This window comes from Pantherophis guttatus, chromosome 17 (genome assembly GCF_059756535.1).
Source record: "Pantherophis guttatus breed Tessera chromosome 17, ASM5975653v1, whole genome shotgun sequence".
Lineage (NCBI taxonomy): Eukaryota > Metazoa > Chordata > Lepidosauria > Squamata > Colubridae > Pantherophis > Pantherophis guttatus.
This window is the reverse complement of record NC_142079.1, coordinates 4,790,001-4,803,973: the sequence shown is the minus strand read 5'-3', so window position 1 is coordinate 4,803,973 and position 13,973 is coordinate 4,790,001. Positions and strand designations below refer to the sequence as shown.

Below are 13,973 nucleotides of genomic sequence, written 5' to 3'. Positions count from 1 at the left end.
TTTTAGTAAGTTTCTTGCTGGAAACAACTTGTAATTATCATCAGAGCATTGCTGGAAAAGTCTTATCGTATCTTGTTTTCTGGGCTGGTTGCCAACCTTTGCTGGTCTTGGTTAGTCTTGCTACTTAATAAATTTGATAAGGACCATTGGTGTGTGTCAATATCCTCTTGGAATCCGGAGCTGGGGCAGAACAGCATGGGTGAAAAAAAATCATGATTTCTCTCCCCCCCCCCTTTTATTCCTTCCCTTATTTTCATCCAAAGATTTCCCAGCTCTGCTTTCCGCCAACAGATGGCATGGAAGGGCGAAGAGAAAAACAACGTAGGCCTTTTTAAAATCCGCCGTTTTAAAAACAACACGAAAAAGAAGTCGTCTCAGGAATGTAATCTGTCCATCACACACGCTTAGAATCTAGAATCATAAGACTGGAAGGGACCTCGGAGGTCTTCTAGACCAACCCCCCTGCCCAAGACAGGAGAGGACTTATATCATCCTGGTCAAAAGGTTGTCCAGTTTCTGAAAAACCTCCAGTGATGGCAGCACCCACAACTTCTGGAAGCAAGCTGAATTTATTGTTCTCACTGCCAGGGGAATTTCTATTTAGTTCTAGGTTGCTTCTCTCTAACAAGCTTCCATCCACTACATCTTGTCCTGCCCTCTGGTATCCTATAGCTGTGATGGCGAACCTATGGCACGCGTGCCACAGGTGGCACGTGGAGCCATATCGGTGGACACATGAGTGTTGCCCTAGCTCAGCACCGGCCAGCTGATTTTCGGGCCTTCCGGGCCCACTGGAAGTCGGGAAACAGGCTATTTCCGGCCTCCGGAGGGCCTCCAGGGGGATGGGGAAGGCCATTTTCGCCCTCCCCAGGCTCCTAGAAAGGCTCTGGAGCCTGGGGAGAGCGAAAAACAGGCCTTCCAGTCCCACCGGAAGTCGGCAAATGGGCCGTTTCTGGCCTCTGGGGGGGGGGGGTTGGGGAAGGCTGTTTTTTGCCCTCCCCAAGCTCCAAGAAAGCTTCTGGAGCCTGGGGAGGGCGAAAAACGGGCCTACTGGGCCCACCGTGCCATCGTGTGCCAAAAGCGGGGGGAGCGCAAGGGTGTCGCACGCGCATGTTCTGAAAACCTCCCGTGATTGGGAGTACCCACAACTTCCGGAAGGTTGCATCTCTCTTTATCTAGCTTCTATCTACTACTTCTTGTCCTGTCCTCTTGATAACCCTAAATAATAAGTTTGAATCAGAATACCGTAAAGCTGAAAGGGACCTTCTAGTCCAGCAGGAGATCCTATAGCCCCCTCTCCTTTGTGCCAGCCCCTCCCTCCACTACTGGAAGACTGCTATCAGGTCACCCCTAATCCTTTGTTAGACTAGACATAAGTAGCTCCCCACTAACCCTTCATCACACAATTTAGCCTTCCAGACTAAACTGCCCATCGTGTGTGTTTTTCTCCTGCAGCTGCCAAAGTCCAATTTTGCAAGTGAAGACCCCGACTTAGAACGCACGCCCTGGCCAACTTGGTGCTCCCCCACTCCCTTTAACTGAGCCAGCTGAGGCTGCTGGGAATTGGAGTCCAACAGCCCCAGATATCTATCTATCTATCTATCTATCTATCTATCTATCTATCTATCTATCTATCTATCTATCAGTATCTCTCTACCAGTATCCAGCTATCGGTATCTATTTATTGGTATCTATCTACCTATACCTACCTACCTACCTACCTGTATCTATCTACTTACCGGTATCTATCTATCTACCTACCTACCTATCTGTATCTATCTATCTATTGGTATCTATCTATCGGTATCCATTTATCGGTATCTATTGGTATCTATATCTATCTGTATCTCTCTCTTTCTCTCTCTCTCTGTCTATCAGTATCTCTCAACCGGTATCTATCTATCGGTATCTACTTATTGGTATCTACCTACCTACCTACCTACCTACCTACCTACCTACCTACCTGTATCTATCTACCTACTGGTATCTATCTACCTACCTACCTATCTGTATCTATCTATCTATCGGTATCTATCTATCGGTATCCATTTATCGGTATCTATCGGTATCTATCTATCGGTATCCATTTATCGGTATCTATATCTATCTGTATCTATCTATCTAACTGTATCTCTCTCTCCCTATCAGTATCTATCTACCAGTATCTATCTATCAATATATCTATCTATCTGTATCTCTCTCTCTATCTATCAGTATCTATCTATCTGTATCTCTTTCTCTCTCTCTCTCAGTATCTATCTATCGGTATCTATCTATCGGTATCTATTTATTTATCTATCTCTCTATCTGTATCTCTCTCTCTCTCTAAGTATCTATTGGTATCTATCTATCTAGTGGTGTCTATTTATTGGTATCTATCTGTATCTCTCTCTCTCTCTGTATCTATCTATCAGTATCTATCTATCGGTATCTATTTATTGGTATCTCTCTATCGGTCTCTCTCTCTCTCTCTCAGTATCTATTTATCTATCAGTATCTATTTATCGGTATCTCTCTCTCTCTCTCTCTCTCTGTATCTGTCTGTCCCACTCCCTCCCTTTCCCCCCTTCAGCTTCCTAAAGCGAGACCCCCCCTCCCCTCCGCAGGCGAAGCAACCCCGGAATGCTGTTGTCGGGACCCCCCATTCCCACCCCCACCCCCTTCCCCTCTCTCTGAAGACACGCCGAGCCCCCTCCCCACCCAAGAAGCCATTGGAGCCCCCTCCCCAGCACATCTCCAGCTTCGCATCCCGGACAGAGAGAGAGAGAGAGATGCAAGCAAAGTTGGCTTACTTTCATTGGGGACCCCCTCCGGCTCGACCCTCCGGCTCCTGCCGTCCTCTAAGGTCAAGATCAGGGGGACGTCGTCCTCTTCCAGGCACCCAGCCATGGGGGAAGCCCACCGCTCTCCCCCTAACCGGGTCTGCGGTGCAGGAGGGGAGGGTGGGGGGGTCCCCAGCCGGGGGAATGCAGCTTCTATTACTCCCCCTCCCCCCCTTTTTTTTTTGTTGCAATCGGTTTGATCAAAGCGGGAGCCCGTCTCGGGGATGTGCCGGCGTTCCCATGATCTTGGTCAACGCGTGTCAGCAAAAGTCCCGGGTCGTTTGCAAAAAAAAAAAATTAGAAGAAGAAGAAATGCAATGCAATGCAATGCAATGCAAACGCCAAGTTTTCGGGCCTCCCCAGCTTTTCTTCCCGATGACTTAGGAAGAGGAGAGTCCAGCAAAGAGAGAGAGAGAGAGAGGAAGAGGAGGAGAAGGAGGAGGAGGAGGAGGAGGAAGCAGCCAAACACGAGTCCGAAGGAGGCGGGGAAGGAGGAGGCAGCGCGTAAATAAAGCGTGAGAACCTCCAACTTCCCTCCCTCTTCCTCCTCCTTTTTTTTTTTTTCTCCCTTCCTCCTTCCCCCTTTTTTTTCAACCCAGCCTCCTTTCTAACCGTGCTTTGCAAATCATCGTGGTCGGTTCTTCCAAACTCAGTTCCAGGGCTTTGCAGAGGTCATTTTTAAAACAAAACAACAAAAAAAAGTTTTTTTTTTCTCCCCCCTTCTTCCTTTTGCAATAATTGCTCCAGCTTTCACACCCCTCCCGACTTTGCAAATGTGCCTTGCTAACACAACACAACACAACACAACAACACAACAAGTGGGCGAAGGAGCCGGCTGGTACGACATTGGAGCTGGGCTGGATTTTAAGCGGGGGTCCAGGCTGTTAACCCCCTCTCTATATTATTATTATTATTATTATTATTATTATTATTATTATTATTATTATTATTATTATTATTATTATATAATTGCAAAGTCCGCTGATGACTTTGGCAGAATTAGGGACGGCTCCAGTTTTATTTGCGGCTTGGTGTGGGGAGGAAGCGAGCTTGCAACCCTGGGGAAAAAAAATATATTTTTTTAAATTTTAATTTAATTTTTTTTAATTTATTTTTTTTATGTATTTTTGCAAGTTGCAATGCTACCTAGAGGCGTTCCCATAATAATACAGATTAAATTCTCATCCCTAGGATTGCACCACTCCTCTCCCAACCTGCAGTCTTGGAAGGATGTGGGACCACAACTTCCATCATCCCCCAACTTCCATCATCCCCCAACCCAGTGCTATTTAATTAAAGGTCTCCACTCAACATGCAGTATAAGCAGCGTCCTATGGGTATCCGGAAGTGGTGATAGAATCCCTGTTTGCCGCGTTCCCTAGAGGCTTTAGGAGTGCGCATGCGCTATTAGCTTGCCCTTTCCCCGGCGTCCTGTCCTGGAATGCGCTCTAATAGAGCGAAGAGATAGGGATACATATGGTTGCCTGCAAACTCCGGTTCTCCATCAAGGTGCCGCCGCCAGTTAAACGGCCAGAATTAGCCGTTGTACATAAATGTGTAAGAGTTCATTTGCTATCTGGCCAACAGCCTGTTTATTAAGTTCGTCGAATTTCAGGCGATAAATATCGCTCGCTTTCCGTTTGGCCTCCCATTAAGGTCAACTGACAACCCGAAGTGTGTGCCACCTTCTCTTACTACCGTACCCTTACCCCCTTAAGAGCACGTAAGAAGTGGGCGGAGCAAGCCCCCTCCCTTTGACGCCTCCTATTGGCCACGTCTTGGCTGTCGGAACGACCACAGTGGAAGCAACGAGGGCTTCGATTGGCTAGATGAAGCTCCTCCCCCTCGCGCGGTCCAGCGTTACCTGGCAACGAGAGGACTCGGCTTTAAACTTCGTTGTCATGGTAACCGAGGGGTCCTTTACCTTTTAGGTCGGGTGAGCCGCAAAAGTTAAAAAATGATGCTTTTTCCTGCACGGGTTGCATTTCAAAGGAGGAGGGGCGAAATATTTATATTTATATATTTATATTAATTAATTAATTAATAATTTATCGTTTTATATCATTACAGATCATTATTTTATATTATATTGTACTGTATTATATGTTACAGTATATTATATTACTGTATATAAATACTGTATATATAATATAATTTATTAATTAATAATAATCAATTTATTATTTACTGTTTATTAAAAAAATATTATATGTATATGAAATCTTATTCTGTTCACCGTCCTGAGTCCTTTGGGAGAAGGGCGGTATAGAAATTCAAATAATAATAATAATAATAATAATAATAATAATAATAATAATAACAACAACAACAACAACAACAACAACAACTGTATATAATAGTATATATTATAGTATAATATATGCTATAATATATTACTGTATTGTATATATGTATAGACCCAAGGCATCTATCGCTATTGGTATCCCCTTTTCTTTATTAGTCATTATAATTATTATATTATTGTAAAGTTCCATATTCATTATTTTATCTTTATCTTCAGGAGGAACTAGGGAGGGTCATGTCGGAGACTCTTTTCCAGGTTACATTTCTGCCCTGGACTCAGATTCCTCTTATCTTACCATTGGTTTCCTCTCTTCCTCCTGTCCCTCAAGGTTAATCCTCCCGCCCATTGCTCCGTCTTACTCTCAGAATCCTCTCCATCAGAGACACTAAAACAAAGGCATTAGAACATCTGAACCCTTGTCGGGAAATTCAAAAACTGTCTCCTGTCCTGAAGGTTTTTCTCCAGCAGAAAAGATGACGATGGAACTGGTCTCCCCATCTTACGAGCTGGTGGATTCCAGCCGTCCCAAAAAGGCTATCCGAGCCCCCTTAAGGGTCTTGGATCCCGGTCGGTCGAAACTGAGCACCGTCGAGACCAAGAGGATCATATCTGTCTTGGATGAAACCATCTTCAAGATAGAACTGGTCAGCGTCTTCTCCTACGTCATCGAGAACTTCGATGAGTTTAGCGCTATCTTAGGTCCTGACCTCACAGGAGCCTTCCGAGAACATCACCGGCTTTCAACCATCCTCGAATTTATGCTCTCACACCCGGAGGATGAAAATATTCTCTACATAGGCTCCGGTAAAGGAACTTTCTTCGGCCTTGTGGATACCGACGGTCATCTCACGATGCACATTCAAGGCCTTAAAAGCTCGGTCCGAAATATTCTACGCCTGCTTTACACCAACACAGTTGCTTGCCAAGCTCTGAGAGAAGTTGCTTACACCAGGGACCCATCCGTCCATAAATTCATTAACTGTCTGTCCAAGCAGAGGGGCTTCCTCTTTGAGCAGCTCCTCACCACCCCTTTAGAAGAAAAGGAGAAATGTCGTTTTTTGCACGAAGTCTTCCAGAGAGACAAGAAAAACACGGAGACCGCCGCAGGACTGGAAGACGAACTGACTGCCGCCGTCCAGAATAGGGATGACGAGGTACGGCGGTGGAGCTAAGCAGCAGGATCTGACTTGTCTGGTCCACTTGGCCAGTCAAAAACGCGATTTCATTACCCTGTTTCCCCGAAAATAAGACATCCTCTGATAATAAACTGGAGAGAGATTATCCATCCTCGATTTATGACTACTATTGAACCCAGCTCAGGCACAGAAATTTTGGGCTCGATGCTGGTTGTAAGTCGAGAACTTCCTGTAGTAGTGATTATGTTTTTAGGAAGGGGAACTGACCATTCAACGAGAGTGGTGCGGTGGCCTAGAGGTGGAGCTCGTGCCTCACAATCAGGGGGCTGTGAGTTCGATCCTAGGTAGACACAGATATTTCTCTCTCTGGGCACGTTGAGAATATGTCTGCTGAATATAACTCCGTATTGGTGACAAGAAAGGCATCTGGCCATTAAAACACTCTGCTAGCTCCATTCAGTTGCCTAGACTCCACCCCACAAGGGATGATGGGTCGTTAAATGCAAATGATGATAAACTAGACTCTTCAACAAACAGATCTCGTCCAGCTTTGACTGCTGTGACCAGCTTCAACTCCACTGATCCTCAACAGCGTTATTCCAAGTGTAGTTTGGATCCAGTCAGTCTTTCCAGAAGAGTTGGATTTCTAGAGAGTTGGATTTGAAAGTTATCATTGTCGTGTTTTTTTTTCCCTTCTTTTTTTCAGATTGCCAAGAAGAACGCTGTCATCAAAGAACTGAAAACTCACTTGCACAACCTGGCCAAGTTCTCCGAAAGCCAAATCCAGCGTACCCGGACCGAAGCCGAGAAGCAGCACAAAACGGAGGTGCGCACTTCCCAGGCGAAATGCGCCAAGTTGCAACAGGAGCTGCAGCAGCTGCGTGCTCAGTTCAACGCCCTGGTAGCTGAAGATCGGGAGACGGAACTCAACCTTCGGAAGGTAAATCCCAGTGGAGGCTGAGCAGAGAAACCAGGCTTAATAGCAGTAACTGTGAGAGGGATCTTGGGGTCTTACTGGTTTTGTTGTTAGTTGCGAAGTTGTGTCCGACCCATCGCGACCCCATGGACAACGTTCCTCCAGGCCTTCCTGTCCTCTACCATCCTCTGGAGTGCATTCAAGCTCATGCCTACTGCTTCAGTGACTCCATCCAGCCACCTCGTTCTCTGCCGTCCCCTTCTTCTTTTGCCCTCCATCATTCCCAGCATTAGGCTCTTCTCCAGTGAGTCCTTCCTTCTCATTAGGTGGCCAAAGCATTGAAATAGGAGCCAGCAGTTGCGGCGGCAGTCAAAAAAGCCAACACAATTCTAAATTGCATTAACAGATGCAATTTAGTGGTACTAATACCACTCTATAAAGTCTTAGTAAGACCACACCTAGAATACCGTATCCAGTTTTGGTCACCACACTATAAAAAAGATGTTGAGACTCTAGAAAGAGTGCAGAGAAGAGCAACTAAGGTACTGGAGACTAAAACTTACGGTGAACGGTTGCAAGATCTAGACATGACTAGTCTAGTGAAGAGAAGGACCAGGGGAGACAGGATAGCAGTCTTCCAGTATTTGAGGGGCTGCCACAGAGAGGAGGAAGGGGGTCAAGCTATTCTCCAAAGCATCTGAAAGCCAGACAAGGAATAATGGATGGAAACTGAACAAGGAGAGATTCAACCTAGAAATAAGGAGACATTTTCTGACAGTGAGAACAATCAACCCATGGGAGAGCTTGTCTTCAGAAGTTGTGGGAGCTTCATCCCTGGAGGCTTTCAAGAAGAGATTGGACTGCCATTTGTCAGAAATGGTGTAGGGTCTCCTGCTTGGGCAGGGGGTTAGATGACCTACAAGATCCCTTCCAACTCTGTTAATCTAATCTAATCTAATCTAATCTATGAAACACATTCACACAACCTGGCTGGGGAAATCCCCGACAGCAGCCGTCCCCAACCTTTAAGGCAGGAATCGTAAACCTTTCCTGCCGAACTGACCGTTTTTTTACTGCAATCTTATCTCCTTTTAGAAAAAATACAAGGTGGAAATGGAGATAGAAAATTGGGTCCAAAAATACGATATGGAAATGATTGAAAAGCAGGTAAGATATGAGCTTCTTTCCTTTCCCCTCCTAGAGCTGTTTTCCTCTCGAGAATGGCGGTGTGGTGGCCTAGAGGTAGTGCTCTTGCCTCATACTCAGGAGGCTGTGGGTTCGATCCTAGACAGTGGCAGGTGTTTCTCTATCTGGGTGCTATGAGTTTAGTGTCTGCTGTGAACCCCACATAGGCGTCAGGAAGGGCATCCGGCCAGTAAATGCTTGAACGCCATTTCATGGCCCCAACTTCTCCCTGATGCGAGGGATTAAAAGAAAAAAAAAGGTATTTTCCTCTTGAGAGTATCAGGCCTGGAAACCATCTTATAATTTATAGTTTACTTTATTGTCATTGCACATGGTACAATGAAATTAAATGCCATCCTCCATGTACATTATAACTATAAAAATAAAAACACAAGCATACATCCTTTACATTCTATATAATTGAAATTGAAAACCCGATATTGCACTATACTGTAGAATTCAATACGGTTATTGCCCTGGGATAGAAGCTGTTTTTCAGCCTATTTGTCCCTGTTTTTTTTTTTTTTCTTCATCCTGTACCGGCTGCCAGATTGTAATAGTTCAAAAAAAGGGTGAGATCCAGGATGAGATGGATCATGAGCTTTCAAGAAGAGATTGGCCATTTGTCAGAAATGGTGTAGGGTCTAAATCAAGGGTCAGCAGCCTTAAATCCTCAAAGAGCCACAAAGGTCCTAACTGGAAGCCCCACCCCACGCCCTGGGGCCAACCGGAAGTCCGGTTCCCCTACCATAGAGTCTCCTCCTAGTGCGGTGTCCTTTTTCCTGTACCTGTCCTAACCGAAAGCCCTATCAATTGTGGAACCAACTGGAAAATCCACTCCTCCTGGCACGCCATGCTTCCCACCCACCCCCAAAACCGAAAACTCCTCTCAAAATCGTGGCGCCGACCAGCAACAGGGAGCCACAGCAGAGGGATGAAAGAGCCACATGCGGCTCCAGAGCTGCGGGTTGCTGACCCCAACTCTGTTCATCTGTAAACTCCTGGGCTTCCGGCAAGGAAAATCCATGGGTGGATTTGCTTAAGGAGCCCAGGGTTCCCCTTAAAACTGTTGCGATTTGCTTAACAACCGTGGCAAAATAAATAAAAAAATAAAATAAAAGGGGTCATAAAACTCAACGCGTCGACTCTTTCTCTCCCCAAGGAGGAAATCGACGAGATCGATGAATTCTACGTGGTCGAGAAGCAGGATCTGGCCCAACTGCGGGAGAAATACACCCGGCTGGACGAGGAATACTGCCAGATCGTGGAGGAGAGGAGGGTCAAGCAGGAACAGAAGGACAAAGCCGAGAAGGAGCTGGCCATCCTGGCGCGAGCCGCTACTCTGATCCAGGCCGTGTGGAAGGGCTACTTAGTGAGGTCGTTGTTACGTAGCAAAAGGAAGAAGAAGGGGAAGGGGAAGAAGAGTACGGGCAGGAGATGAGTCTCAATCTCTGGCCGTTATCTTATTTTGGTGGCTGGGCCGTTCTGGGCAGTTTCGGAGAGGGAAGGAACCCTTGGGAGGTTCTGGGATGTCCTTTAATAAAGTTGATCATTTAAAAAAAGATGGGAGACCTGTCAAAAATCATTTTCCCCAACTCGTCTCGAGTAGAAAGGGGAGAAACGTCCGAGAGAGCGGTGTGGTCTTTGATGCTCTCTGAGCTTGCTTGTTTTCATGCACGTTTCATTCACCAACTAACATCCAGGGGTGAAATCTACTTAACTTCCCTACCAGTTCAGAAGTGTGCGTGTGCGCATCACGTGCAATTTTGGACCCTCTGGGCACGCGCAAAGCCTTCCACGCATGCGCAGAGGTTCAAAAACAGGTTACTTCCTGGTTAAAATCGGGAAGTAACGACGTCTGGGTGGGTGGGCGGAGCCTCGCCCGAACCAGTGCAAACCGGTAGCATTTCACTGGTGGTATAACATCCTCAGTGCTAGAAGGGAGGAGGGTTTGCAGAGAGGAGGAGAAGGAGGAGGAAGAGGACTGTAGGGTCCTTGGTGCTTTCTGAGCTTGGTGGGTTTCTTGCAGACGTTTCATTATCATACTAGGTAACATCCTCAGTGCTAGAAGGGAGTGGGTTTTGAGGAGAGGAGGAAGAGGAGAACTGCGGGGTCCTTGGTGCTCTCTGAGCTTAGTTGCTTCTGAAAATAAAACCGAGTGGGATGGAAGGCTGCAAATACAGATCGTCCTCAACTTACAACAGTTCATTTAGTGACCAAGGTTACAACGGCACTGGAGAAAGTGAATTAGGATCATTTTTCACACTTACGACCTTGGTAGCATCCCCATAATCATGTGATCAAAATTCAGATGCTTGGCAGTTTGGTTCCTATTTATGACCGTTGCAGTCACGTGATCCACTTTTGCGACCTTCTGACAAGCCAAGTCCATGGGGAAGCCAGATTCACTTAACAACCGGGTTACTTAACAACCGTCTCACTTAACAACCGTCTTGCTAACTTAACGCTTAACATTGTTAAGTGATTCGCTTAGCAACGGTGGCAAGAAAAGTAACATGGGGAGAATTCACTTAACAAATTTCTGTCGCTTAGCAACAGAAATTTTGGCTCACTTGTGGACGTAAGTCGAGGACTACCCTGTAGGAGCCTTCTCGGCTGTCCCAGATTCCCTGTTGAGATATGTTTCCTACTGACATATGATTTTTGCACCTGCCAGGATAAATTAAGAATTTTTTATCATTTATCATTTCACACTTTGCCGGTGTCACTTTGCTCTCTTTTATTATTATTATTATTATTATTATTTCCTTCTGGTGGGCAGGAGAGATGCCATCTGTTTAAAAAGGAAAGAGGAGAAAAATCTGCCATTAGAAAAAAATTATTTTCCCACTCACTATTCCAGAAAAGCAGAATGGGGAAAGGAAGGAAGGAAGGAAGAAAGAAAGAGAGAGAGAGAGAAAGAGGGAGGGAGGGAGGGAGGGAAGGAAGGAAGAGAGAGAGAGAGAGAAGGAAGGAAGAAAGAAAGAAAGGAAGGAAGAGAGAGAGAAGGAAGGAAGAAAGAAAGAGAAAGAAAGAAAGAAAGAAAGAAAGAAAGAAAGAAAGAAAGAAAGAAAGAAAATAAATAAATAAATAAATAAATAAATTAGATTTTTAGTATCTGGATTCACACAGCTCAATAAGCCAAACAGGCACAGAAAAAAAAGTGCTTTTGTTTGTTTATATAATGTAATGTGTTATGTCAACTTGGCCCATTGCCATTTATTCACTAATGACAACGAAGCAGAAGCCAAAACATTCCTCTCTCTACCAGCTGAGCTCCACCTGTCTTTGTTTTAAACAGATTTTTTTTTTGAAAAAAGTTTTATTTTAAATTAAAATAAAAAACAACATAAAAATATCATCCTTACAAACAATTATAGACAGCATCTCGATCGGTTAAAATAATTTCGTGCTTGCAATTTTCCAAATCTCATCATACGACAATTATTCTTTACAGACGATAAATATTTAAACATTTCATCGAAATTTCATTTCATATATGCTATCTCATCTCCATACTTTATTGTCAAACCATTGATAAAATATCTCCCATATCAAATAATATTGTTTATCTTCCTGTTCTCTTATTTCAAATGTCAATCTACCCATTTCAGCACAGTCCAACATTTTCTTAATAATTTCTTCATCAGTAATTATCTTCTCTCCTTTCCAGTTTTTAGCAAATACAATTCTAGCCGCTGTTAAAATGTTCACAATTAAGTATTGTAATTCTTTATTAAATGTCTCTGGTAAAATCCCTAAGAAAAATATCTCTGGTTTAAGGTCAATATGTCTCTTTGTCATTTTTTCCAGCCACGTGTGTATCTTAGTCCAAAATCTCCTTGCTTCCACGCATGTCCACCACATATGGTAATACGATCCTGGAGTTTGATGACACTTCCAACATTTCTCCGATTTATTCTTGAACATTCTGGCTATCCTCGTCGGGGGTAAATGCCACCTGTAAAACATCTTATACAAATTCTCTTTATATGCTGTCGACATTGTCATTTTATAGTTGGGCTGTTCTACCTCCAAGGAGGTTTCCCTGGACGTGAACTTGTTGTCCGAGCAGATGAACCGGGCAACCCTTTCGAACGGGAAGTGAGAAGTGCTCCCGAAGAAGCAGTGGCCGTACGTTGGTCCTGCTGTTTATTGGACCTAGCTGGGGGAAATCGATCAGAAGTCTCGTACAGTCTGGTGAGAGACTGGGAATGTGGCCTTCTCATGAATTGGGTGGCCATGTCTGAAGAATTCTCAGGTGGCTTCCAAAAAGAGGTTCCTGGTTTGTGGTTGACTTCAAATCTGTCCGTCCCCGTGGAGGTCACCGCTTCCTTCGGTGGACGGTGGAAAAGGACTGGCCGGTCTCTTGGAGCCGAAGGCGGAGTCCAGAGCAAAGGGCGGAGTTTAGCCACATCTTCTCTGGTGGCCCAGGAGGCTGTCCATTCGTGTCCTCCCGGCTTGGACCCAAAGAGAGTCTCGTCGCAGTAGGATGGCGTGTGGCTTTTCAACCTTCCGGAAGGAAAGAGAGAGACGGATGTCAGTGAAAAAAGCTTAACTTCTCTTGAGTTTTAGTTCTGCCTCTTGCTTGAAAGTTGGCTCGGTGAGTTCTAGTCCTACCTTAGGCATAAAGCCAACTGGGTAACTTTGGACCAATCACTAGGAGATAGTGAGTTCTAGTGCCATATTAAGCATGAAAACCAACTGGGTAACTTTGGACTAATCACTAGGAGACGGTGAGTTCTAGTCCCGTATTAAGCATGAAAGCCAGCTGGATAACTTTGGACCAATCACTAGGAGATGGTGAGTTCTAGTCCCGTATTAAGCATGAAAGCCAACTGGGTAACTTTGGACCAATCATTAGGAGATAGTGAGTTCTAGTGCCATATTAAGCATGAAAACCAACTGGGTAACTTTGGACTAATCACTAGGAGACGGTGAGTTCTAGTCCCGTATTAAGCATGAAAGCCAACTGGATAACTTTGGACCAAACACTAGGAGATGGTGAGTTCTAGTCCCGTATTAACATGAAAGCCAGCTGGATAACTTTGGACCAATCACTAGGAGATGGTGAATGCTAGTCTTGCCTTAGGCATGAAAACCAGATGGATAACTTTGGACCAATCACGAGGAGACGGTGAGTTCTAGTCCCGTATTAAGCATGAAAGCCAGCTGGATAACTTTGGACCAATCACTAGGAGATAGTGAGTTCTAGTCCCATATTAAGCATGAAAACCAACTGGGTAACTTTGGACCAATCACTAGGAGATAGTGAGTTCTAGTCCTGCCTTAGGCATGAAAGCCGGCTGGGTGAATTTGGCCCAATCTAGCTGTGAGACAGCTTGACAGGCTGTTTTGAAATGAATGAATTCCACATGTCATTCACCTGAGATACTCTCTCTTTGAGGCAGTGTCATCTTCCCCTTATTGCAAAAAAACCCCCCACAAAAACAACCTGGCACTCCAAATGTGCCCTACCTGTATTTATTCCTCTTCCTTGGAGTGCTGACCGATTGGGGGGATTTCAAAGGACCGGAATCCACCTGCCTGGTCTCTGGACTCCATAGCAGGGGTCTTTGACTATGAGCTTTGGCCTCCTTCCAGGGTGG

The 13,973-nt window shown here is 45.0% G+C and overlaps 3 protein-coding genes across 5 annotated transcripts in view; 1 reads left to right on the top strand and 2 right to left on the bottom strand.

Annotated features, from left to right (window-relative positions):
- Positions 1–3,580, bottom strand: part of TPCN1 (two pore segment channel 1) — a 38,422-nt gene extending 34,842 nt beyond the window's left edge. For both annotated transcript variants that reach the window (XM_060690434.2, XM_060690442.2), the window contains exon 1: positions 2,793–3,580. In XM_060690434.2, coding sequence (XP_060546417.2) covers positions 2,793–2,889 — 97 coding nt within the window. In that variant the 5' untranslated portion in view covers positions 2,890–3,580. The remainder of the gene's footprint in view (positions 1–2,792) is intronic.
- Positions 3,581–4,701: 1,121 nt separating this feature from the next.
- On the top strand, positions 4,702–9,926 carry DRC10 (dynein regulatory complex subunit 10). 2 transcript variants are annotated; one of them, XM_087880161.1, is made up of 5 exons: positions 4,702–4,726; positions 5,456–6,281; positions 6,970–7,203; positions 8,275–8,346; positions 9,527–9,926. In XM_087880161.1, exons 2-5 carry the CDS (start codon positions 5,601–5,603, stop codon positions 9,803–9,805), a joined length of 1,266 nt encoding a protein of 421 aa, XP_087736287.1. In that variant the 5' UTR covers positions 4,702–4,726; positions 5,456–5,600; the 3' UTR covers positions 9,806–9,926. The 2 variants fall into 2 exon arrangements, with proteins under 2 accessions (XP_087736287.1, XP_034260565.1); XM_034404674.3 differs by having other exon boundaries at positions 4,705–4,753; positions 5,344–6,281.
- A 1,740-nt stretch (positions 9,927–11,666) lies between these two features.
- The window catches only part of RITA1 (RBPJ interacting and tubulin associated 1), a 4,168-nt gene continuing 1,861 nt past the window's right edge, over positions 11,667–13,973 (bottom strand). The window contains exons 2-3 of the mRNA XM_060690425.2: positions 13,843–13,973; positions 11,667–12,876 (exon numbers count right to left, since the gene is read on the bottom strand). The exon at positions 13,843–13,973 is cut by the window's right edge and continues 186 nt beyond it. Coding sequence (XP_060546408.2) covers positions 12,393–12,876; positions 13,843–13,973 — 615 coding nt within the window. The 3' untranslated portion in view covers positions 11,667–12,392. The remainder of the gene's footprint in view (positions 12,877–13,842) is intronic.

Coding starts and splice junctions, on each gene's coding strand:
- DRC10 (XM_087880161.1), top strand. CDS start 5,601: ATGACGATGGAACTGGTCTCCCCATCTTACGAGCTGGTGGATTCCAGC. Junction 6,282..6,969: donor TCCAGAATAGGGATGACGAG/GTACGGCGGTGG, acceptor TCTTTTTTTCAG/ATTGCCAAGAAGAACGCTGT. Junction 8,347..9,526: donor TGGAAATGATTGAAAAGCAG/GTAAGATATGAG, acceptor TCTCTCCCCAAG/GAGGAAATCGACGAGATCGA.